General features: G+C 58.8%; 3 protein-coding genes across 15 annotated transcripts; 2 read left to right on the top strand and 1 right to left on the bottom strand.

Moving 5' to 3' along the window:
• Positions 1–23: 23 nt before the first annotated feature.
• On the bottom strand, positions 24–7,210 carry EXOC3L1 (exocyst complex component 3 like 1). 6 transcript variants are annotated; one of them, XM_036345852.1, is made up of 14 exons: positions 6,991–7,210; positions 6,635–6,688; positions 6,250–6,425; positions 5,950–6,169; positions 4,746–5,358; positions 4,549–4,666; positions 4,289–4,414; positions 4,085–4,185; positions 3,768–3,878; positions 1,326–1,455; positions 1,110–1,232; positions 875–1,030; positions 659–783; positions 345–578 (listed from the first exon to the last, which is right to left on the bottom strand). In XM_036345852.1, the coding sequence occupies exons 2-14, from the start codon at positions 6,678–6,680 to the stop codon at positions 389–391; spliced, it is 2,235 nt and encodes a 744-aa protein (XP_036201745.1). In that variant the 5' UTR covers positions 6,681–6,688; positions 6,991–7,210; the 3' UTR covers positions 345–388. The 6 variants fall into 6 exon arrangements, with proteins under 6 accessions (XP_036201741.1, XP_036201742.1, XP_036201743.1 ...); XM_036345853.1 differs by having other exon boundaries at positions 6,250–6,410; XM_036345850.1 differs by having other exon boundaries at positions 26–578; positions 875–1,232.
• Positions 7,211–8,842: 1,632 nt separating this feature from the next.
• E2F4 (E2F transcription factor 4) lies at positions 8,843–15,647 on the top strand. Of its 6 annotated transcripts, none has more exons than XR_004973549.1 (10): positions 8,843–9,032; positions 9,461–9,570; positions 9,710–9,871; positions 10,192–10,235; positions 10,986–11,047; positions 11,254–11,557; positions 12,214–12,453; positions 12,972–13,454; positions 14,318–14,365; positions 14,573–14,623. XR_004973549.1 is itself a non-coding variant. In XM_036345117.1 (10 exons), the coding sequence occupies exons 1-10, from the start codon at positions 8,898–8,900 to the stop codon at positions 14,876–14,878; spliced, it is 1,323 nt and encodes a 440-aa protein (XP_036201010.1). In that variant the 5' UTR covers positions 8,843–8,897; the 3' UTR covers positions 14,879–15,647. The 6 variants fall into 6 exon arrangements, 5 of the variants coding, with proteins under 5 accessions (XP_036201010.1, XP_036201014.1, XP_036201012.1 ...); XM_036345117.1 differs by lacking the exon at positions 12,972–13,454 and adding an exon at positions 14,706–15,647 and having other exon boundaries at positions 14,573–14,617; XM_036345119.1 differs by lacking the exon at positions 12,972–13,454 and adding an exon at positions 14,723–15,647 and having other exon boundaries at positions 8,844–9,032; positions 14,573–14,617.
• A 172-nt stretch (positions 15,648–15,819) lies between these two features.
• On the top strand, positions 15,820–20,332 carry ELMO3 (engulfment and cell motility 3). Of its 3 annotated transcripts, XM_036345113.1 has the most exons (20): positions 15,820–16,119; positions 16,233–16,273; positions 16,363–16,435; positions 16,606–16,656; positions 16,872–17,041; positions 17,124–17,223; positions 17,303–17,454; positions 17,536–17,614; positions 17,755–17,805; positions 17,891–18,013; positions 18,103–18,234; positions 18,319–18,420; positions 18,522–18,630; positions 18,737–18,873; positions 18,972–19,135; positions 19,240–19,352; positions 19,441–19,545; positions 19,642–19,724; positions 19,797–19,883; positions 19,971–20,332. In XM_036345113.1, the coding sequence occupies exons 1-20, from the start codon at positions 16,042–16,044 to the stop codon at positions 20,181–20,183; spliced, it is 2,163 nt and encodes a 720-aa protein (XP_036201006.1). In that variant the 5' UTR covers positions 15,820–16,041; the 3' UTR covers positions 20,184–20,332. The 3 variants fall into 3 exon arrangements, with proteins under 3 accessions (XP_036201006.1, XP_036201007.1, XP_036201008.1); XM_036345114.1 differs by lacking the exon at positions 16,233–16,273 and having other exon boundaries at positions 15,821–16,119; XM_036345115.1 differs by lacking the exons at positions 15,820–16,119; positions 16,233–16,273; positions 16,363–16,435; positions 16,606–16,656; positions 17,124–17,223 and having other exon boundaries at positions 16,903–17,041.
• The last annotated feature ends 1,519 nt before the right edge of the window (positions 20,333–21,851 follow it).

Raw genomic sequence — 21,851 nt, 5'->3', positions numbered from 1 at the left:
CGGGGGGGCGGTGTCAGCCCTCAAGTCACGTCCCTAGGCGGGGCGTTGTCCTGAGCCCGCCCGCTCCCCGCAGGCCAGGCGGGTTTCAAGGCTTCCGGTGGTACCCGAGTCAGGGCTGGGGAGACTCGAAATCACTGCTTCGGCGCGGAGTCGTGGGGGTGCAGTCCGCTCACGGAAGCCGGGTGCTTGGGAACTGATGCCGGGACAGAGAGGGGCAGCCGGAATATCTGGACTGGAGCCAGGATACCGTAGACGTGTCCCTGTCCTGGACCCCCTAACGTTCGCGGACACTTTTATTTCATCCCCCAGCCCTTCCCAACACACACAATTCAGGCGTACGGGGGTGGGGGGAGCGGGCACACAGCTTTATTCTGCGAGCAGTTGAGAGTCAGGCACAGGACCCCGAGAAGAGGCAGGAGGATGGAGAAGGTGTAGGTGCTGGCACAAGGCTGAAGAGTGCGCGGCGACCCGCGCGGGGCGAGGGCTGCGAGCCGTCCTGCAGGGAGCTGAGTGCGGCTTGGCGCTGCTCTCGGGACACGTCCCCGCGCAGGTCCAAGAGGGCAGAGACATGTTCCTCGCTAAGGGGGGACCACAGCGATGCATCAGCCCCCCCCATCCCTCCCAGGTTCCTTCTCCCTTTCCGCCCCCATCCACGTACCTTACGTCGGGAAATTGTTGCCGAAGGCTTGCCACCTCGAGGCCAAGCATCGTGGGGTCGTGGAGGTTCAGCAGCTTCCGCAGGGTGAGCAGCACCGGCGCGCAATGAGCGCTCTCTTCCAGGCCCTGACCACGTTGGGCTAGGTCTTGAGCCCGCCCTTGGCTCCCACTCAACCACGGAGACTCACACCCACCTGCTCGCCCAACAAGCTCTTACCAAATCGAGGAAAAGATCCCGAAGCTGGGTGGCATCCTGTTGCATGCGCTCGGCTGCCTGGTTCCGCTCGTCCGCACCGCGGCACACTAGGCGGCCTTGCATCAGCGCACATAGGTACTGCAGCACCACCGCACGCTCCGTCTCGGCCAGGAGCACCTGCGGGGAGGGCTATCACGTGGGCCCAGGACACCTTTTCCATCGGCGTTCCACCCCCGACAGCCTTTCCCCAACACACCTGGAATGCGGGGTTCCGAACACGCCAGAAGTTCCGGCAGAAGCGCGCTGTCCGCTCGCACACATTGTTCAGCAGCTCCGGGCTCGACAGCCAACGGCGCGAGGGCAGAGTCGCGAACAGGGGCTGGAAGGACGATCCAGACCCGGAATTTCCCCGCAGAGACTCCCAAACATACGCCTTATCTCCTCCTACCCTTATCCCCACCTGAAGTCTCACCTGGAGCTCCAGCAACAGCGCCTCCAACACCAGCCGGCAGATCCTCCTCTGCAACTCGTCCAGCGCTGCCTCCACCGGAGCCAAGGCCCCTGAGACCACCCCTTTGGGCTGCAAGACGGACACGGAGGAGCTGGACCAACCAAAAGTAGGGCTTCAGGACCAAGGCCAAGGCCCTCACAGCCCTCGATGGTCTGGCCACTTGGGCGCCACCTAGTGGCGGAAGTGTGTGTGGCGGGACGGGGCAAGAAGGGCCCTCGCCTTCTGAAGGTCTAGGGCAGTGGTTCTCAAACTTCCTAATGCCGCGACCCTTTAATACAGTTCCTCATGTTATGGTGACCCCCAACCATAAAATTATTTTCGTTGCTACTTCATAACTGTAATTTTGCTACTGTTAAGAATCGTAAAATATCTGATATGCAGGATGTATTTTCATTGTTACAAATTGAACATAATTAAAGCATAGTGATTAGTCACAAAAACAATATGTAATTATATATGTGTTTTCCGATGGTCTTAGGTGACCTCTGTGAAAGGGTCGTTCGACCCCCAAAGGGGTCGCGACCCACAGGTTGGTAACTGCTGGTCTAGGGTGTGCACGGGTGGGCTCAGCAAGCTAGGAAAGACACAACCCAGTCAGACCTGTTTCTAATTCCCAGTGAGACCTTGAGCAAGCCATGTCTTCCTGTTTCTGTTTCCTCATCGGTAAGGGGAGAGAGTTCATCAGTCAAGAGGGAGTAACTTGTTTGTCTGACCTCTCTGTCCCCATCCTATGTAATAAAAGCCTAATATGCAAATTGTCCCCTCAGGTGGTCATTCGACCCATTCAACCAGGAGACCGGGAGTTTGACCACTTGCTATGATGTGCGCTGACCACCAGGGGGCGGCGCGGAACATGGTGGGCATTGGCAATGCGGCACTGGCAGCGGGCAGCAGTGGAGGTGCTGCCAGCCCCGATGAGCCCCGACAACAGCGGGACCGCAGCGGGATGGTGGAGCAGGTGAGTGGGCGGCACTAGGCCAAAGCAGATGCGAGCGAGGCCTGATTGCTCCACCGATCACCCTGCATATGGAGACCAGTGGCAGCGGTGGGGTGCGAGGCTGCTGCCCAGCTCCCAGGTGCAGAAGGAGCGGGGGGGTGGGGGGGTGCTGCAGCCCTGATTGATTGCCCCGCAGGCAGGATGGCAGAGCAGGCAGCACCAGGCCAAGGCAGGGTGCCAGGTGGGGCTGTGAGGCTGGGGGTGTGAACTGGGGCCCAATCTCCACAGGCCACCCTGAAGGACCCCACCTGTGCATGAATTCATGCACTGGCCCTCTAATCCCAAATAATATAAGACCCAAGGGGAAGGAAATACTTTTCTGTTTTGATCACAGCTGTAACCCCAGACACAGAGTAGGCCTTGGTGAGTATACTATGTTGTAGTATGTTGAATTAATGAATACATGAGACTATGTGCTAGGCACTGTGGTAGGTACTTTACATCAAATGTGATCCTCAGAACATCTCATCTATCTATATAAAAGCCTAAGTGACCATCAGAACTGAACAGATGACCAAACAGGCTGTGTGGGGTGACCCGGCCGGCAGGGGGGGCAGTTGGGAGCAACAAGGCCGGCGGGGGGGGGGGGGGGAGTTGGGGGCGATCAGGCTGGCAGGCAGAAGCAGTTAGGGGTGATCAGGCCGGCAGGGGGGCAGTTAGGGGTGACCAGGCCGGCGGGGGGGTAGTGAGGGGCAATCAGGCTGGCAGGCAGAGGCGGTTAGGAGCCAGTAGTCCAGAATTGTGAGAGGGATGTTCGACTGCCGGTTTAGGACCGATCCCCAGGAGTACCTCGGCAGTCGGATATCCCCCAAGGGGTCCTGGATTGGAGAGGGTGCAGGCTGGGCTAAGGGGATCCTCCCCGCTGTGCATGAATTTCGTGCACCAGGCCTCTAGTTTAGTTATATATAAAAGCCTAAGCAACCTTTATGACTGGAGGACCTGCTGGTAGCTATGATGTTCACTGACCACCAGGGGGTAGATGCTCAACATAGGAGCTTCCCCTAGTGGTCAGTGCACTCCCACAGCCAATCTCCAGCTGCTAGCCAGCTTCCCGAAGTCCCTCCCCCGCGGCTGGCCCTGATCGGCCCCCATCAGGGTGGCCAGCCAACCCCCATGGTCCTTCCCCCCTGGCCAGCCGACCCCAAACAGCCCTGATCACCAGCCAGGTCGAGGGACCCCACCTGTGCACAAATTCATGCACCGGGCCTCTAGTTACTCATATAATACTAATAAGAGAGATGAAGTAACTAGCCCAAGGTCACCCAGCTAGTAATTAGTAGTATTAGGATTGGAACCACGGGGCTATGTGACTCCAAAGTTCCTAATAGACCAGTGAAGGCTGGGTCCATACTTAGCAGGTACTCAGCAGTCAGTGGAGGTGGGGTTCTGTGGGGGCCTTATGGTACCTGAGTGCCGATTGGTGGTTGAGGGCAGCCAGTAGGTAGGACACGTAATGAGGGACCACTGCTTCCCCTCTGAGGTGGTCTCGGGAGAATCGGATCAGAGCATCATTAAAGCTGCAAAGGACAGAGGTGGCGCCTGTCCCTGCTGTCACTGGTACCCCAACAATTTCTGTCCCAAGTACTCTGGCCCCCACCTCCAAGATACCCAAGGCACTGTTGCAAGGAGCCTTTCCCACTGCTGTGCCTTATTCACTCAGAGCCCCCCTGGGCTGCCCCAGGAGCAGGGCCGGGGGTGGGGGTGGGCCGGTGCCTTGGCAGACCTCCTCAGGAACGCTCCCAGTTCTGACAGTGCCATGCCGTGCACCCGCCGCTGCAGTGACTCGCTGACCAGGCTGGTCACTCGAATGTTTTCTTCCAGGATCTACAGGCAGGGATGGGCAGCCATCAGCAGCGTCCTAGTTCTGCCCCCCTCTCCCCCGCTTTCTGTATGAGGGCTGTCCACCTGGCTGCCACTTCCCACCCACCTGCAGCACGATGGCTGGCATTGGTGAGTGGTAGAAGCCGGATGGATCTGTGTCAGGCTCCCGCTCCCGGCCCCATTCAGCCACTTCCCCTTCCAGTGCCTTCTGCAGCCACTGCACCACACTTGCCTGGCGGAAGGGACAAGGGGCAGCAGAATGTAGCAGGGCACTGACCCTGCTAGAGACAGGTAGCCATGTGACCCTACAGATACAGTCCCACAGCTGGTGGCAGAGCTGCTCTGGACCTGGGCCCCACTACTCACCCGGACTTTGGATACAAATGTTGCCTCTAGCTGCTCGATATTCTCCAGGGTCAGGAGAGGTTCCAGCTGAGACACATCAGCCTCCGGCCCCAATTCCAGGCTCCCCATCATTTCTGGCCTGGTGATGAGTGGCCTAGCGTCACTCTGAGCCCCCAGCTTCTGATCCACCCACTTCCCATTGCCCCAGGGGCACTGACCCCAGGTACACATGCAGCGCCCAGTGCAGCAAGGTGAAGGCGTCAGAGGCTCCCAGCTCCGGCCCTTCCAGGAACTGCTGCAGGCAGCGCCGCAGGCCGCCGTGCAGGGTGTGGGCCCACAGCCGGACCACCTTGTAGTGTGGTGGGCAGCAGGGTGCTATCAGTGCCTCCGCTGTGGCCAATTCGGCTGGTAGAGCCACCCGCAGAGCCTCCAGCCACCCTGCTAGGGCCCCTGGTCCAGGCAGCAGGGGTGTCCCAAAGTGGGCCCGCTCTAGGCCCTCCTCTAGGGCTCGCAGACAGCGCTGCCGCCAGTCCCGGGGGCCCTGCTCCAGGGGGGTTGTTCTGCCAGCCTCCACCTCCGCCACGCGCACAGCAGCCACCAACAGGGCTGGGTCCTCCCGGGCCAGCTGCCCTGCAGCCCCTACAGCTGCTTCCACAGCCTGGCCCAGTGCCTCAGCCAGAGGGCCCAGCCCCTCAAAGACTGGCAACTCCAGACTCCCCAGAGAGGCCCACGTCTCCTCTTGCAGCTGCTCCAGCTCCCTAAGGCTCACATATGCCTCCAAGAGCCGATGGGCATCAATCAGGGTCTGTGTGTGGACCACTGCAGCCGGCACTGAGGAGGGAGCAGAGGAGACAGCCCTGGGCCTCAGCCTTCCCACCTGTGCAATGGGTACAGGATCAGATGCTGAGGCCCTGCGGCTGGGGTGATGTATAAAGTATTAAATAACCAGTAGAGTAGACTTTTACTGAATGAATTTAATCTTATTAGAGAATAAAATATAACCAGGATAGTAGAGCATTGGCCAATCTGAAAGGACCAGGGAAGGGCAGAGGCCTGTTGGGCCAGGTGTAAACGCTTGAGCTGATGGAACAGAAGGAAGTCAGGGGTCCTGGAGGGAAGGCAGGGAGGAACGGGAGGACATTCTAGTGGCTATTCACCCACGCTGTTAGGGAATATTTCAATGTAACAACCAGGGCGGCCAGAGCCACTTGACTCGGTATCAGTGCTGACGCAGACATCCCCTGCTCGGAAACCTGAGTGAGCTAATTTGCACCCTGCTTTCTGTGCCACCTGAAGCCAGAGTTACTCTCTGGGAGGCCCTTGGGGTGTCCCTCCATGCAACCTCCCGCTGGTACCCCAGCCCCTTGATGAGTGTGTTGACTGACTGTTGGGGGCTGGATCCCAGGGCCCTTGCACACTCACCTGCTCGCAGCCGGGGCAGCAGCTGAGACAGGGCCTGCAGTTGCTTGTGTTGGACAACCTGCTCCCGCAAGGGCTCTAGGGTCTGTACAGCCTTGGCCATGCCCCGGAGCAACCCACGGGCCTGGCCCAGGGCCTCACGGGCTCCTTGCACGGCCTCGAGGGCCTGTGCCAGTTGCCACACACCAGTCTTCACACCCTCCAGGTATGACTGCACCACTGACTGCGGAAGGGAGGGAGACGGTGAGGCCTGGCCAGCTGGCCACCCACCCCCAGCTCTCCTGCCCCTTGCCTGATGCCCACCTTAATGCGTGCTTCCAGGGAGCGGGTGCGCTGTACCTCACGGCTGCGGTACTGGCCCAGCCTGGCCAGCTGCTCCGGCCGGTAGAAGATGCCTGAGGCCCACTTGAGTGCTGCACCCCGGGCCAGCTGCTCCGCCCTCTCCTGCTCCGGCCACTCTGGCCCTGGGCAGGAAGAGCCTGGGTAGCCATGTCAGTTGGGCAGGGCCTGAAGGAAGCAGCTGCCGGACCCTGCTCCCCTTCCTGCTCCTCAGCCTGAAACCCCAGGGCAGTCTACTCCTCTCACTGACCGACAGAACTCCAGCCAGACCTGGCAGGGAGGGCCCAAGCCCACCACTCCCATCTTTCTTGCCACGTCCCTCCCCCAACCCACCCAGAAGGGCTCATACCGGGAGGAAGTGAAGGTTGCATTTCATCCTTGGCTGTGGGGTCCATTTTAGGCCCTGGAGGAGCCAGAGCGGAGGTAGGAGTCAGGGCAAGGGTCTGGGCCAGAGCAGGCAGAGTGGAGGAGCTTTGAGCTGCAGGCTCTGTCTAGGCCTCTCAGAAGGAGGAGGGAGGTTCCTGCCCAGGCTCCTCAGCAAATGGGAGGGAGGCAGGGTGAGATGGGGAGGCACCTGGGAAGCCTCCTTTGCTGGGTTTCTCAGCGTTGCCCCTTCAGATGCCAAGTGAGGCAGGGTGAGCACAGGCCTCCACTGGACCCTGCTCCTGTTCTGCGTTGCAGAGGACAGTTTGGTATGGAACTCACCAGGCTTGACCAGGCGGCCAGTTCTCCCTCCTCCGCAAACAGCGTTGGCCTTGAGGATGGCCCTCTCCCCCAGCCCTCACAGCAGAGCTGGGCACTCCCTCCACTGGCTCCCAGGGCCTAGGTGGCTCTGGGTCACACCTCCGCATGCAGCCGAGTTCCCCTTTCCAAGGAAGCCTCAGTCCCACCTCCCTGTCCAGAAGCCTGCCTCCTCTCTCCCCAAGACCACATGCAGAAAGGAAGGAAGCTGAGTCTCTGGCGTTTTATTCCCAACAGGAAAGAGCATCTGTGTTGTGGGGTGGGGTGGGGTGGGGAGGGCTGGGCTCACTTCCTTGGGGGGAGGCGGCGGTACTCCCTGTGATTATTAAGTCTTGACCAGTCCACCCAGGACCTCTTAGTGCTCAGAACAGAAATGAACTGGATGGCCCCAATTTGGGGTGGAGAGTGAGGTGTGCAAACATGGATGCAGACAACATCACAGTATGAAAACTATGCTGACAGGCCCTTCAGAGGAGGGTGTGTAACCTCTGCAGAGAAGTGAGAGATCACAGGCTATTGTGAAGAATGTGAGCCCTAACCGGTTTGGCTCAGTGGATAGAGTGTCGGCTGTGGAATGAAGGGTTCCAGATTTGATTCTGGTCAAGGGCATGTACCTTGGTTGTGGACACATCCCCAGTTGGGGGTGTGCAGGAGGCAGCTGATTGATGTTTCTCTCTTGTCGATGTTTCTAACTCTCTATCCCTCTCCTTTCCTCTCTGTAAAAAAAAAAAAAAAATCAATAAAAATAAATATATATAAAAGAATGTGTATGGTGGGCTCTGAGAACTGTTTATCTTGAGAGTTAAGGGGCCACAGAAGGGACTATAAGGTAGTAATAATGTAGCGGGCACTAGGGAATCACCCAAATACACCCTCAGGACAAAGGCACTTGTTCCCCTCGCTGCTTGCAGTGTATGCTGCTGAGGTCTCACAGCTGAATCTCGAGGCCAGTGTTGGGCTACAAAGGCCCAGAACCCGTACCCCTGTCTGGATATGGAACGTCTTGGAAGGGCCACCCCAGTTTCAGAGCTCCTAGTAGGATGGGCTGGGGTCTTTATTATAACTGCATTGCAGTTTAATTCCTTCTCTGTCCATTTCTGCTTATCTTACAAGCGTGGATAAACTTCCTGCAGGCAGATCCCTGGGTCAAAGTCTGCTTCCTGGAGAATCTGACTGGGTAGAAATAATAACAAAAACGCTAAAAAAAAAAAAAAAAAATAACAAAATGATACCAGCAAACACAAAATCCTCCCTACATGCTGGGAACTGCTCTAAGTGCTTTACATATATTGACTCATTGGTATACGTGTTTGCATTGGCTGAAAAGTGGCTATAATTCTGTGGCCTCTGAGCACTGCAGGGTGGAGACTAGAGGAAGATGAGGCTGGGACCAGGGAAGGGGAGTGAGGCTGGAGACGAGAGGACAAGCTAGATGTAGTTAGTGCTTATTGTTTGGCAGGAAGTGAGATACGATAATAGGATGGGTGACCCCAAGACAGAGGGGCAGCTTATAGGAGCAGGAATTGGGGACACACATTGGGTTCATCCGGCAGCGCGGTCTCCTCTCCGGAGACGGGTTGGCCACCCGGAAGGTTTTGGTGGCTCCCCCTTCTCTACTGCCTGGGCTGCCACCGACTTCCTCCACCTGGGCTGATTTCGTCCTTTTCGGCGGTTGAAAATTTGCTGACGGCCCCAAAGTTTTGCGGCCGTACCCGCGGAGAGGAATTGCCCCACGTTCCCTAGGAGAGAGCGGAACGGAAGCGGAAGCTGCGACGATGGCGCCGGCGGCTGGGCGGTGAGGAACGGAAGCGGAAGTGGCGGCGGCGCCGGCCTGGCCTGGCCTGGCTGAGGGGAGGCGGCGGGCGGGCGCGATGGCGGAGGCCGGGCCACAGGCGCCGCCGCCCCCGGGCACCCCGAGCCGGCACGAGAAGAGCTTGGGGCTTCTCACTACCAAGTTCGTGTCGCTTCTGCAGGAGGCCAAGGACGGCGTGCTTGACCTCAAGCTGGTGCGGTCCGGCCTGCGGGGCGGCAGAGGGGATGTTGGAATAGGCCTGGGCAGGTAGCGGGAACTCCTGGGGCGACCCAGCGGAGCCCTCGGAGAGCAAGCCGCCATCCGGGTGCTTTCTCCCAAGTGGGAGGTCGGGAGCTGTGTAGTTCGTTCGGCCGAGGCCACTGGGTGTCAGCCCTGTGCCAGGCTCAGGGTTGCAGGTGCTGGTCCTCGTGGCCCTCCCTGCCCGGGGAAAAGAGCATCGGAACGTCCGTGTAGTTTGTGCCGGGCCTCTTTCCACCCTGCGGTCCTGAGCTGCTGTGATGCCTGGGAGGAGGGTTGGGCCTGTCCACCCCCTTTCCAGCCCCCTCCAGGCCAAGTCTCCAGGTAGCTGAGGGTACACCTGAGAGTGGGGCTGAGCATCCTCCTCTCTGTTCTCTCTGCCAGGCAGCTGACACCCTAGCTGTGCGCCAGAAGCGGCGGATCTACGACATTACCAACGTGCTGGAAGGTATTGGGCTGATCGAGAAAAAATCCAAGAATAGCATCCAGTGGAAGTGAGTAGAGGCACCTGGGAGGGCAGTGGGATCTCCCATCCGGAAGTGTTGGGTGGGCGGTGGAGGGTGCAGGAGAGAGCAGGGTCCATGGGACCCAGAGCTCCTGGCAGGCCTCCTCAGCCCCCCTCCCTGGGCTCAGGGGCGTGGGGCCTGGCTGTAACACCCGGGAGATTGCGGACAAGCTGATTGAGCTTAAGGCAGAGATCGAAGAGCTGCAGCAGCGAGAGCAAGAGCTGGATCAACACAAGGTGTGGGTGCAGCAGAGCATCCGGAACGTCACAGAGGACGTGCAGAACAGCTGATATCCTCCTGGCAGCCCCCGCTCCTGGGGTGTGGGCGAGGGGCCCTCTAGTCCAGCTGGGTTTGCATTGTGGTGTCCTGGCTCTGTCCCTCTGGGGAGGATGGTCCTGCAGCTCCTGGCCGGGTCCCAGCCTCCTGCTTCCCTCTCAGAGCCCCTCTCCCACCAATCTTGGTCTGTGATCCTTCCCTTCTAGACCCCAGACCCCAGGACTTTCTCCGAGGGCTTGTAAGTTAGACCTCTGCTGAAGAGCTGGGTCTTCTGTGTGGTCTGCCATCTGTCACCATAGGCAGGGCATCAGTCGTTCTCCTTAACCCCCACACCTTGGCCTACGTGACTCATGAGGACATCTGCAGATGCTTTGCTGGTGAGCAGAGCCTGAGTGGGGGGAGATGGGGTTGGGGTTGGGCTGAGCCACAGCCCTGAGCAGTGGGTTCAGTATCTAAAGAGAGTTCTGTCTCTTAAGAGAGTTGCTGGGGCCTTCCCAAAGAGCAGTCAGGCAGGGTGAGTCCTGGGTGAGAGGATCACTGGGGCTCTATGGAGGCCAACCATACTGAGGGGATACAGGAATTCTGGGCTGGGTCTCTAGGTCAGTCCCCATCTGCATGGTGCCTTGGGTTTGGCTTCTCAGGTGTGAAGAGCAAACATAAGGGGAAAGTGTGTGTGCGTGTGTGTGTGTACCTGTACGTGTACGTGCGCTCATGCGTGCATGCTTGTATGCAGGGGGCCATGATGCCCGCTTCCAACCTGCAGTTCGTTCAGTTGCATTGTGGATACAGGAGCTGTTCCTCCTCTGTCTTTGATCCCCCAGACCCGTCCTGGGGAAGGGATGTTGGCCTTGGCCAGAACACCTATACCTAGGGAGCAGCCCTCAGTTGGGGAATGGGATACTCCTGGCCAGCAATGTTTTGCTCCACATGTTTAAATTCATATTTTCTGGTTATTCACCCTTGGGGTCTTAGAAGGAGAAAAGCTTTAGTTTTCTGTCCCAGCCACTATGGGGATTGGGTGTCTAGCCCCTCAGAGACCGTGGTCTTCCTGCTCCAAGGAACAGGAACCCCCATTCCCAGCTCAGATTGAACCACTGGGCCCTGACCCATCCCCCTTGTTATTCTAGGAGACACTCTTCTAGCCATCCGGGCTCCTTCTGGCACCAGCTTGGAGGTGCCCATCCCAGAGGTGGGTGCTCAGCTCAGGCAGGCGGGGTTGGCTGAGGGCGGGGGCTGGCTGTGGAGCCCGATAAGTCTCGGGTGGGGTGGGTAGGGGAGGCCTGAGGTTTCGGGTTATCTAGGAGAATGGGCAGCCTGGGGTGAGAGAGGGCACTGTGGCTCAGGGTCAGGCAGGAGCCAAGCCTGCTTCCAATTCCACCTGCCCCACACCTGCAGGGCCTCAATGGGCAGAAGAAGTACCAGATTCATTTGAAGAGTGTGAGTGGTCCCATCGAGGTGCTGCTGGTGAACAAGGAGGCATGGAGCTCACCGCCTGTGGCAGTGCCTGTGCCGCCACCTGAAGATCTGCTCCAGAGCCCATCTGCTCTCTCTACTCCTCCACCTCTACCCAAACCTGCTGTGGCCCTGCCCCAGGATGCCTCACACCCAAGCAGTCCCCAGGTCACCAGCACCACCACCATCTGTGCCCCTGCTAGCGTCGAAGCCCAAGGGATGGCCATTCCAGCAGCTGAGATCATAGGTGAGGCATGATGAGCATCTGGTGATGGGGTGATCTCTGGGGCCCAAGAGGCAATACCTCTGTGTTGTGGGATGCTGTACTCAGAGCTGGAAGAGACCTTGCGGAGGTTGTCCTTTTCCTGGCCCTCAGCTGGCCTCCCCTTGCTGTGACAAGGGAGCCTTTTTTCTTTTTTAAAAAAATATGTTTTTATTGATTTCAGAGAGAGGAAGGGAGAGGGAGAGAGTGGTAGAAACAAAGATGATGAGAATCACCGATCGGCTGCCTCCTGCATGCCCCCTACTGGGGATTGAGCCCACAACTCAGGCATGTGCCCTGACTGAGAATCGAACTGTGACCTCCTGGTTCATTGGTTGATGCTCAACCACTGAGCCACACTGGCGGGACAAGGAGAGCCTTTTTTAACAGGGAATCTCTGACTGTGTGAAGGGACATTAGTGGTGGCAGTTTCCCCCCAGATCCACCTGTCTGACTTGCCTTGGCAGCCTCTGTGTTAGAGGCCTCATGCCCCTGTCTCCTGCAGTACCTCATTTCCAGATGACCTCTTCGGGGGTGACTGGCAGTGCCTGACTCTCCTTGGGCCTGGGAACCAGGGCTGTAGTCATCCTGGCTGTGGGTTCTAGCACAGCCATTTTCAATATTCCATTTCCTGCCCCAAGTGATGGGTTTGGGCCATGTGGTTGCAGTGAGTGGCGGCCCTGGATCTGATAACAAGGACAGTGGTGAGCTCAGCTCACTCTCGCTGGGCCCGGCAGCACTGGACACCCGGCCACTGCAGTCGTCTGCCCTGCTGGACAGCAGCAGTAGCAGTAGTAGCAGCAGCAGCAGCAGCAGCAGCAGTTCATCTGGACCCAACCCTTCTACCTCCTTTGAGCCCATCAAAGTGGACCCCACAGGTGGTGAGTACTTGTCCCATCAGGAGCAAGGAGAATCCAGCCTGAGCCAGTTTTGGGTCAGAAACAGAATTTGGGCTAGAAACCCAGCTCTCCTATCTCCTCAGCCAGAGCTGGCCAGCATGAGGGCCAGCCCTTGCTGTCAACCCTGCCTAGACCAGAGCTCTGCCAACGAGAGTGCGGAGCTTGGCCTCCCTCTGGTGCGGTGCCCCTCTGTCCCCCTTATTGGTCTGACCCAGAACTCCCCGGCCCTCTCTCAAGCCCGGCCTGCCACCCTGGACTTAGGTCTCAAGAAGGCAGAGCACTCTCTTGGGGACGGGGCTGTGGTATGACCCTCAGGCTCCAAAGGTCGGCAGCCCCTTCCCTGGAGAGGCGATGTTATCTGCCTGGATTCCATCTCCATCCTGTGCCTGAGTGTTTGCTTTTTCCAGGACTCGTTCTCCTCAGCCCATAAACACCGCTCCCACTAAATGAGCATCCCTCTGAGTATCCCCCTCTCACCTTCCCTGTCTTCTCTCTGTCAGGACTCTGAAAAAGCCATCTCCACTCCACTTCATATGTTGGTCTCCCAGTCACCCTTCGGTTGCAGCAGTTAGGACCCCTGTACCCACCTCACACCCCATGCTCTTGATACCCACCCCCGACTGCCAGCTCCAGCGCGTTTTGAGGCTCATGTGCCCTGCTGCTCTTTTGCTTCGTATTGATGCTTTTTTTCTCCTTTGGCTTTAATGATACCAGCTCTTGGCTCCTCTTACCGGCTTCCCTTCTGGCCTCTCCCTGGCGCTTCTTTAACCATTGACACTCCCGGGCCTCTATCCCATTCCACACCTGCAGAGGGCTAGATGAGCCCCAGCCTCCGTCTTGCCTAGATCTTTTGCCTGAACTCCATGCTTGTGTCCACGTGCCTTCCTCTGCACATCCAATGGGCACTTCATTCCCATGTGTTCTCAACTAAAACTTGCTTTTCCAGTTCCAGCTCCTTCGACTCCTCACCTCACATCACCTAAGTGAGTTCAATTCCAGATATCTCTTATATCCCCAACACTCAGGATCACTGCCAGCCACCTTTCTCGTAAATTCTTCAGCATCCTCCTCTTTACCTCAACCGACAAGGGTCTGTCTGAAACACAACCTGACTGGCATTCCTCTGTTTACAAAAGTACCTTTAATGGCTTCCTAAGGCCTGCTGGGTAAAACCAGAGCTCCTAAACCTCGCCTATGACATCCCTGGTGATCAGCCAGCCGCGGCTCCTCCCAGCTTCATTTTCCTCTGCTTTGCATGCGCATCCTCCCGATGAGACTTTTGTAGCAGGGTTGTCACCCTGTAGCACCAGCCCCTATTGAAGTGTCTGCCTCCTCTGCCAGGTAACCCTGCTCGGGTGTGCTGTCTGAAGCCTGGCACCAAGGAAGTGCTCAGTAAGGGCAAGGATGGATAGGGCATTCTTCAGGCAGGATATCCTGCATCAGAGAGGGTATTCCTCATCAGACAGGGTATCCTGCATCAGACAGGGTATCCTCCATCAGACAGGGTATCCTCCATCAGACAGGGTATCCTCCATCAGACAGGGTATCCTGCATCAGTCAGCATATGCATGCTGGACCCAGAAAGGGAGTGGTGTGCTTGCCCTTCTGCAGCACTTCTGAGTTACAAGGGCGTACCAGTCACCTCCAATGAGCCTTAGGTATCCTGGACTCCACACTGAAGAATTTGTCAGCAAGGGAGACCAACAGATAATGCCAGCCTGGCTTAGGGCAGGGCCTTCCTCTCTTCAGCTATGTGGAACCCCAGGGTGGGTGGTATAGGATCTGAGAAAGTTGGGGGCTAGAGTGGGACCTCTGTGCCCTTGAGCATGGCTTTCTTATCTTTCAGTTCTGGAACTCCCCAAAGAGCTGTCAGAAATTTTTGATCCCACACCAGGTAGGGCTGTGTTCCTCCTTGGGGCTGGGAACGGGGCACAGCTTATTGGGTCTTGCAGCTTCTGAGGAAGCTTGGGGACGGGGTTATGATTGGTACCTGGACATAGTGTAAAAGTTCCTGATGGGAGCAGAGGGAGGTCCTCTTCATGGGCTTGGTGGGTGGAGAGGCAGGAGCCAGAATGTGAGTGAGGTCTCCCTCCTTCCCCAGAGTGCATGAGCTCGGAGCTACTGGAGGAGCTGATGTCCTCAGAAGGTGGGTGGCCCAGGAAGGTGGGCGGTGGGTGTGGGCAAGGGGTTGGGCGGCTGTTGTGGGGGGCCTTGGCCTTGACCTCAGGCCTCAGTCTGGTGCTCTCTGCAGTGTTTGCCCCCCTTCTCCGCCTTTCTCCGCCCCCCGGAGACCACGATTACATCTACAACCTGGATGAGAGTGAAGGCGTCTGTGACCTCTTTGATGTGCCTGTTCTCAACCTCTGACGGGGACATGCCCTATGTGGCTGGGACACAGACTGTCTAACCTGAGGGCTGCTTGGGGACCTCCTACATCTCAGCCGTACACACAGCTTGAGAGCACAGACTCCGGCTTCCCCAGCTTTCCCTCACGGCACAGTTCTGGCCACAGCTCCCACTCCTGCACTGACACCTGCATTGTGCTGGGAGAGCAGAAGGGGCTCAGCTCCCTCCATGGTGGAGCCAAAATATTTGCTTCTCCTTTTCTGGAGCCTTCCCCCACCTGTGTCCTCCCTGTGCCCCCCCTGAGCCCCGGCTCTGCTGCCACCCAGTGTCACAGAGTGAGGAAACACATTCACTCCATAGGGCAGCTTGTCTAACCTCCCCCTTGCCCTGTTCCTGTCAGCTCTCCCCCTCCCAGGAGGGAAGCTGGGGTGGGCTGGGCACTTGCCAGCACCACTCCTTGCCTCCTTCACTTCTCTCCACCCCTTTACCCTAGAGCTCCTCCTGGACCTGTCCTGCCTCCCTTCTGCCTGGCCCTTAGCCCTGACCACCTGTAGGTGGTGTTGGGGGAAGGGGGAGGGTGCTAACAGGAACAGAGGTCTCTAGCTAGGAATCTGGGCAGGTGAGTCCCTGAGGATTGACCCAACCTCCCTCCTCCCAATAGCCCCTCGTTTATTCATTTACCCTCATTTAGAGCCATTTGCAGAGATTTAGAAAGATTTGCAGTAACGAATGGATTCCTATATAAAGATTATTTTTATACTTTTTTTCAACAAAAGGAAAATGTAATATTTGTACAGTGTCCAAGTGAATAAAGATCGTGCCTAAGGCTATCTCTGGTCTGGTTTTTTTTGGCCCTCTCCCTGGGACCGCTGGATTGGTGGTGGGACTGGGTGGGTCACCTTGCTGGGAAGGAGGTGTGGCGGAGCCAGCTGCCCGCCCTCCCTACTCCACCTGCCGCACCTTGGGGCGGGGCGGGGCCGCCTCTTCAGGGCGGGGCAGTCCCGGCGCCGGCCTCCCACCCTCGGACTCCAACCCGGAACTAGCCTCGGCTCCCTCGGGAAAGCCGGCGCCGGGCCTGGAGTGGGCGCCTGGGCAGTGAGTGCGGGCCACGGGCTTCAGGCCTTGGACAGGGGCGCCCTCTTTGTCCCCAGGGGCCCAGACCCAGTGCGCCCTTGGCAGGAGGCGGCAAGGTGGAAGGTACAGGTGTCCCGCCCCGGCTGGACCATGGCGCCCCCTCGGGACGTGGTGAAGATCGCCGTTCAGAAGCGTGACGCCATCCCGCAGCTCATCCAGCTGGACCAGGTCACCCCACTGCCCACCTCTGGGTCGCCCCCTTCCCCTCGAAACAGCCCACCCTCCCCCGTCCCCAGGTTCTTCCCCACTCCTGGCCCCGTGAGTGACGCCTTCACTTGCAGGCAAAGCCCCTGGCCGCTGTGCTGAAGGAGGTGTGCGACGCGTGAGTGCGGGCCTGGCCGGCCAGGGGGTGGGGAAGGGCAGGCGGGAGGGCCGCCCCTTTCCCGCCTCACTAAGCCTCCTCGCCCGCAGGTGGAGTCTGGCTCACTCTGAACGCTATGCCCTGCAGTTTGCTGATGGACACAGGAGATACATCACCGAGAATGTGAGTCCCTTCTCCCCTTTAGCCCCTTCTAACTCCTGATTCCTGACCTGATTCCTCACCCCTCATCCTCAGGGATCTCTCACTGAGTTCCAAATCCTCCCTCATTGACAACCCCAATTAACCAATCCTGAGAGCCCTTCTTGACTTCTCTCCTTCTTTGTCTTCTCCAGAACCGCTCAGAGATCAAGAATGGCAGCATCCTGTGCCTCAGCACCGCCCCAGTAATACCCCTCCTGGCCCCGCCCGCATTCCCTGCCCCGCTGGCTGCTGTGCCTCCTTCTGTTCCCCTGTGCCTCTCCCTGCCCCAGGTCCCCAGGCCCCAGTCACATCCCTGCAGTGCTCCACCTAGTGGACACCCCGGTCTCCACACCTCTAGTTCCCACTTCTTACCTGCACCCAGCCTCCTCACCTGAGCTTCTGCTTCTACCCCTGCCAGGACCTTGAGGCTGAGCAGCTGTTAGGTGTGCTGCAGAGCGGGAGTCGTGAAGGACGCCGGGAAGCCCTGCAGCACCTCGTCCTGCTGGCTCCAGACATGACCTTTGCCCAGGAGGTCATCAGCCGTGAAGGGCTTCAGAAGCTAGGCACCATCATTGAGGACGGGGATGAGTGAGCGTCGGGCTGTGGTGGGTGGTGACATGGGGGGCTGGGGGTCCTGACTGGCCCTGCTCAGCCCCAGATATGCCCCCAGCCTAGGAGAGGAGCTGGCCCTCGCACTGCAGGCCTTCTTGGAGCTCATGGAGCACGGCGTGGTGTCCTGGGAGACGCTCAGTACCCCCTTTGTTAAGAAGGTGGGTGGGCTTTTCTAGGGACAGTGGGGTGGGGTTAGGATCTGGCCATGCATGCTGACAACCCTTACCCCTCTTACAGGTGATACGCTATGTGAACATGAACCTGATGGACGCATCTGTGCAGCCCCTGGCCCTCAGGCTGCTGGAGAGTGTGACCTTGAGCAGCCTTACCCTGGGCCAGGTGGTCAAGAGTGAGGTGCCACTGGACAGGCTGCTGGTACACCTACAGGTGTAAGTGTCTGGGGGTGGGGCACAGATGAAGGGAGTGGCGCCAGATGCTGGACGGCCGATTGAGTCCTCTTTTTGTCCCAGGATGAATCAGCAGCTGCAAACCAAGGCCATGGCACTGCTGACAGCCTTGCTGCAGGGGGCCAGCCCTGTGGACCGTAAGGTGGGTGTCCATCTGGTGGATGTCCATCTTGTGGATGGATGAGGGGCAGGAGCTGGTGAGCACTGAGCTCTACTGCGGGCCTAGGGTGGGTGCTCGTGATGAGGCTACATCATCTAAGCCCCCTTCCCGCCCACTCTCAGCACATGCTTGACTACCTGTGGCAGAGAAACCTTCGCCAGTTCATCTATAAGGTAGGAAGCCCTGGCCAGGCAGGCCCACCCACTCCTCCTCCCCCAGTGAGCCCACGCTTACACCCCTGGACTCGCTGTCCTCCAGAGCATCATCCATAGCGCAGCACCACTGGGCGACGAGATGGCTCACCACTTGTACGTACTGCAGTCCCTTACACTGGGGTTGCTGGAGCAGCGCATGCGGACACCACTGGACCCCTACAGCCAGGTGGGTGCCTTTGGGATACAGAGGCTGGGGGCAGCCGGAGCTTGGCCTTGAATCTGTGATCGTAACCACCCCCAAATAATGACCCTCAGGAGCAGCGGGAGCAGCTGCAGGCCCTGCGCCAGGCTGCCTTTGAGCTGGAAGGGGAGTCTCCCAGTGCCGGGCTGAGTGCCGACCGGCGCCGTTCCCTCTGTGCCCGGGAGTTCCGCAAACTGGGCTTCACCGTGAGTGACCCCTGCCTCAACCCCGGGCTGCCGTTGTTCCAGAGGACGGGGGCCCTTCCTCAGCTGCCTGTCCTCGTCCCCCAGAACAGCAACCCCGCTCAGGACCTGGAGCGCGTGCCCCCCGGCCTGCTGGCCCTGGACAACATGCTCTACTTCTCCAAACACGCACCCAGTGCCTACAGCCGGGTCAGTGGTGGGGTGTGGGCAGAGCGGGATGCCTGCCTGTGATGGGTCCCCAGGGACTTAGCTGTGACTCTCTGCTCCTTTCTCTGCTCCCACCACCCCAGTTTGTGTTGGAGAACAGTAGTCGTGAGGACAAGCATGAGTGCCCCTTTGCCCGGAGCAGCATCCAGCTGACGGTGCTGCTGTGTGAGCTGCTCCGTGTCGGGGAGCCCTGTGAGTGGGATTGGGCAGTGTGTCTGGGAACGGGGGACGGAAGGGCAGAGAGGGCCAGGGGCTTCACATACTTCCTCCCTGAGCCCCTCCTGCCCCCCTGCTCCAGGCTCCGAAACGGCCCAGGACTTTTCACCCATGTTCTTCAGCCAAGACCAGAGCTTCCATGAGCTCTTCTGTGTGAGCATTCAGCTTCTGAATAAGACCTGGAAGGAGATGCGGGCCACACAGGAGGACTTTGACAAGGTGGGTGGGTGGGAGCTGGAGACCTGGGCCAGAGCAGGGGGCTATGCAGGGTAGGGGTCCAGAGCTCAGACCCTGAACTGAGCCTGGGGTGGCCCCAGGTCATGCAAGTGGTCCGGGAGCAGCTGGCCCGAACGCTGGCCCTAAAGCCTAGCTCCCTGGAGCTCTTCCGAACCAAGGTGAACGCACTCACTTACGCGGAGGTGCTGCGACTGCGCCAGACGGAGCGGCTGCATCAGGAGGTCACGCTCGCCCCTCCCATACTGTGAGTGGGTGGGGATGGGTCCCAGTCCTAGCCCCCCTTTCCCTGGTACCCCATGGGCCTGTCCCAGGTCAGTTTCAGTCAGCAAACCCCCTCCCCCCACCCAGGGAGCTTCGGGAGAAGCTGAAGCCAGAGCTCATGGGCCTGATCCGCCAGCAGCGTCTGCTCCGCCTCTGCGAGGGCACACTCTTCCGCAAGATCAGCAGCCGGAGACGCCAGGGTTGTTGAGGGGGCAGCGGGCAGAGAGGGTTTGGCCTGGGTCAGGGCCCCTCTGCTCACTCCTTCCCTCTTCCCCTTGCTGCCCATAGACAAGCTGTGGTTCTGCTGCCTGTCCCCCAACCACAAAGTGCTGCAGTATGGGGACGTGGAGGACGGTGCCAGTCCACCTGCCCCCGAGAGCCTCCCAGAACAGCGTAAGGAGGACAGGGACAGGACACCTGCTCTCCCAGACCTCCCCATGCCCCGGGACGCCTGGGGCCCCGGTGGTCAACCCAGTCTTCTTCCCGCAGTCCCAGTGGCTGACCTCAGGGCACTGCTGACCGGCAAGGACTGCCCCCACGTCCGGGAGAAAGGCTCACTGAAGCAGAACAAGGTGAGGGCAGGGGCCTGGGCTCCTTCCCACTTGCCCTGCCCTGCCCAGTGCTCATGGCTCCCTTCCTCCCAGGACCTCTGTGAGTTGGCTTTCTCAGTCAGCTATGACCACGGGGAGGAGGAGGCGTACCTCAACTTCATCGCCCCCTCCAAACAGGAGGTGAGTGTCTGGGCAGGCTGAGCTGAATTGGGCAGATGGGCCGGGGAAGAGGCTGGCAGGTCCTCATGGAGCCGTCCCCGCCCCCAGTTCCACCTGTGGACAGATGGGCTGAGCACCCTGCTGGGCAGTCCCATGGGCAGTGAGCAGACACGGCTGGACTTGGAGCAGCTGCTGACCATGGAGACCAAGCTGCGCTTGTTGGAGCTGGAGAACGTGCCCATCCCTGAGCAGCCACCCCCCATCCCCCCGCCCCCCACCAATTTCAACTTCTGCTATGACTGCAGTGTCACTGAACCTTGACAGGTTGGCCGAGGGCCACAGCTGCTGCCTCTGTGGTGGCCGTGAAGGGTGGAGTGTGCAGCAGTGCAGACACCCTGGCCAGCAGAGGCTGCAGCAGGAATAAAGTCTGCTTGGCTCCTGGGTATGTGTTGAGCCAGCTGTGAACCCTGTGGGCCAAGCCTGCCTTCAAACTCGGTTGGTGCAGGAGATGTGGGCATCAGGCCAGGGCCACAGCTTGGGGCCACAAACCTGGGCAGCTACAGTTGAGGGGCTTGTCCTTCCTCAGGATGAGTCCTCAGCCTCCCTCAGTGCTGGGCCTGCAGACAGGGATGGCCTGTGTTTGGGAGGCACCAACCAAGAGAGTGCTGGTGCTACCAGCCAGGTGAGGGAGGAGGCACGGCCCCAAGTGGAGGCCTTCCTGGGCAGCATTCACAGGGGCCTAATGTGGGAGCCACGTTTCCAGAGGCCTCTGAGAGTCTGAGCTCAGTCCTGAACCTTGCTTGGCTGCCCCGTGTCCTTTGTGGGACTTGGAGAACCTCTGGTGGGAGCAGGACAGGAGAGATGTGAAGCTGGGCCTGCCTTGTGTTGAAGGGCAGATGTAAGATTCCAAAAGACATCCCCCAGTGGTGGGAGGATATTCTGACAAGAAGGAGTTCAGTGCAGGAAGCCTGCATTCTGATTAAAACCCACTGCAGGAGGGTGGGATGGGCACAGGAAGGCCAGAGCTCCTGGGATCAGAGGTGGCTGGGGGATTGGGCCCAGCTGGAGGTCACGCCCGGAGGCTCTGGTCATGGACCTCCAGCCTCTGAGGCCAAGAGGAGCAGCCCTGCCCACAGGACAGACTGAAAGCGTCACCATCCACTGACCTCCTTTTCCACTCTTCTTGCTACCTCTTCCCCGGCAACTCCTCAAATGTCTTTTTAAACAATGTTAACCGTCAACATGTTGCCTTGAAAAGTGATGAAATGACATCTCCTTTGGAGAATGTACTGAGCTTCCCCTCCCCCAGCTATGCTTCTGACTCAGGCACCCGGAGACTTCCCACCACATTTGGAATAACTGCTGTTTAGTTCAAGGTGGAAGTAGGGGTGGGGATCCCAGATGCTGTTAAGTCTCCCAATACTCCTTGTCTGGTGGTCCTTTGTGCAGGCCACCATCATCTTGACAAGAACCTCCTGGTTTCCTGTCTCCAGTCTTCTCAATACCAGCTACCCGAGCTGTTCTAGCAAACATGAAGCTGATCTGATCACACACACTACCCCACCCTGTATTCGTCGGTGTCTCCCTATTGTCCAGGGGGTAATGGTCATGGTACCATGATGGGCAGAGTAGAGATGGGTTCCAGACATGTATGTGGTTTAGGCCCTGTGCAGGGTTCTCGGTGCTTGGCCCCTGCTGGCACCCTCCCTGCACCCTGTTGGGGCCTAGACACCCCCCACCCCAGTGTCAGCTCTGGCCTGCCATGTGCACCCCCCAGTCCCTTCTGCCTGATTGCCCCTTCTCTCACTTCTCATTTTTTCTGCCTTGAGTCCTTCCTTGACCTCCCAGGCTAAGCTCATGACTCCCCTGGGTCCCCAGTCCCAGGTGCTGTTGCTGTTTGTGCACATGGCTGTCCCCGCCATGTGCTGATTTGCTTCTCCAACTGCCCTGGCGGCTGGGAGAGCTTCACCACCTCTGAATCCCCACAAA

The sequence above is a fragment of the Myotis myotis genome, unplaced genomic scaffold (genome assembly GCF_014108235.1).
Source record: "Myotis myotis isolate mMyoMyo1 unplaced genomic scaffold, mMyoMyo1.p scaffold_m19_p_19, whole genome shotgun sequence".
Lineage (NCBI taxonomy): Eukaryota > Metazoa > Chordata > Mammalia > Chiroptera > Vespertilionidae > Myotis > Myotis myotis.
This window is presented reverse-complemented; position numbering and strand designations above follow the sequence as displayed.

Coding starts and splice junctions, on each gene's coding strand:
- EXOC3L1 (XM_036345848.1), bottom strand. CDS start 6,680: ATGGACCCCACAGCCAAGGATGAAATGCAACCTTCACTTCCTCCCG. Junction 4,667..4,745: donor GCGCTGCATGTGTACCTGGG/GTCAGTGCCCCT, acceptor ACTCATCACCAG/GCCAGAAATGATGGGGAGCC. Junction 1,456..3,767: donor AACCACCAATCGGCACTCAG/GTACCATAAGGC, acceptor TGGTTGGTCCAG/CTCCTCCGTGTCCGTCTTGC.
- E2F4 (XM_036345117.1), top strand. CDS start 8,898: ATGGCGGAGGCCGGGCCACAGGCGCCGCCGCCCCCGGGCACCCCGAGC. Junction 11,048..11,253: donor TGGAGGTGCCCATCCCAGAG/GTGGGTGCTCAG, acceptor CCACACCTGCAG/GGCCTCAATGGGCAGAAGAA. Junction 11,558..12,213: donor TCCAGCAGCTGAGATCATAG/GTGAGGCATGAT, acceptor TCCTGCCCCAAG/TGATGGGTTTGGGCCATGTG.
- ELMO3 (XM_036345113.1), top strand. CDS start 16,042: ATGGCGCCCCCTCGGGACGTGGTGAAGATCGCCGTTCAGAAGCGTGAC. Junction 17,455..17,535: donor CTGCTGGTACACCTACAGGT/GTAAGTGTCTGG, acceptor TTTTTGTCCCAG/GATGAATCAGCAGCTGCAAA. Junction 18,421..18,521: donor CACCCAGTGCCTACAGCCGG/GTCAGTGGTGGG, acceptor CCACCACCCCAG/TTTGTGTTGGAGAACAGTAG.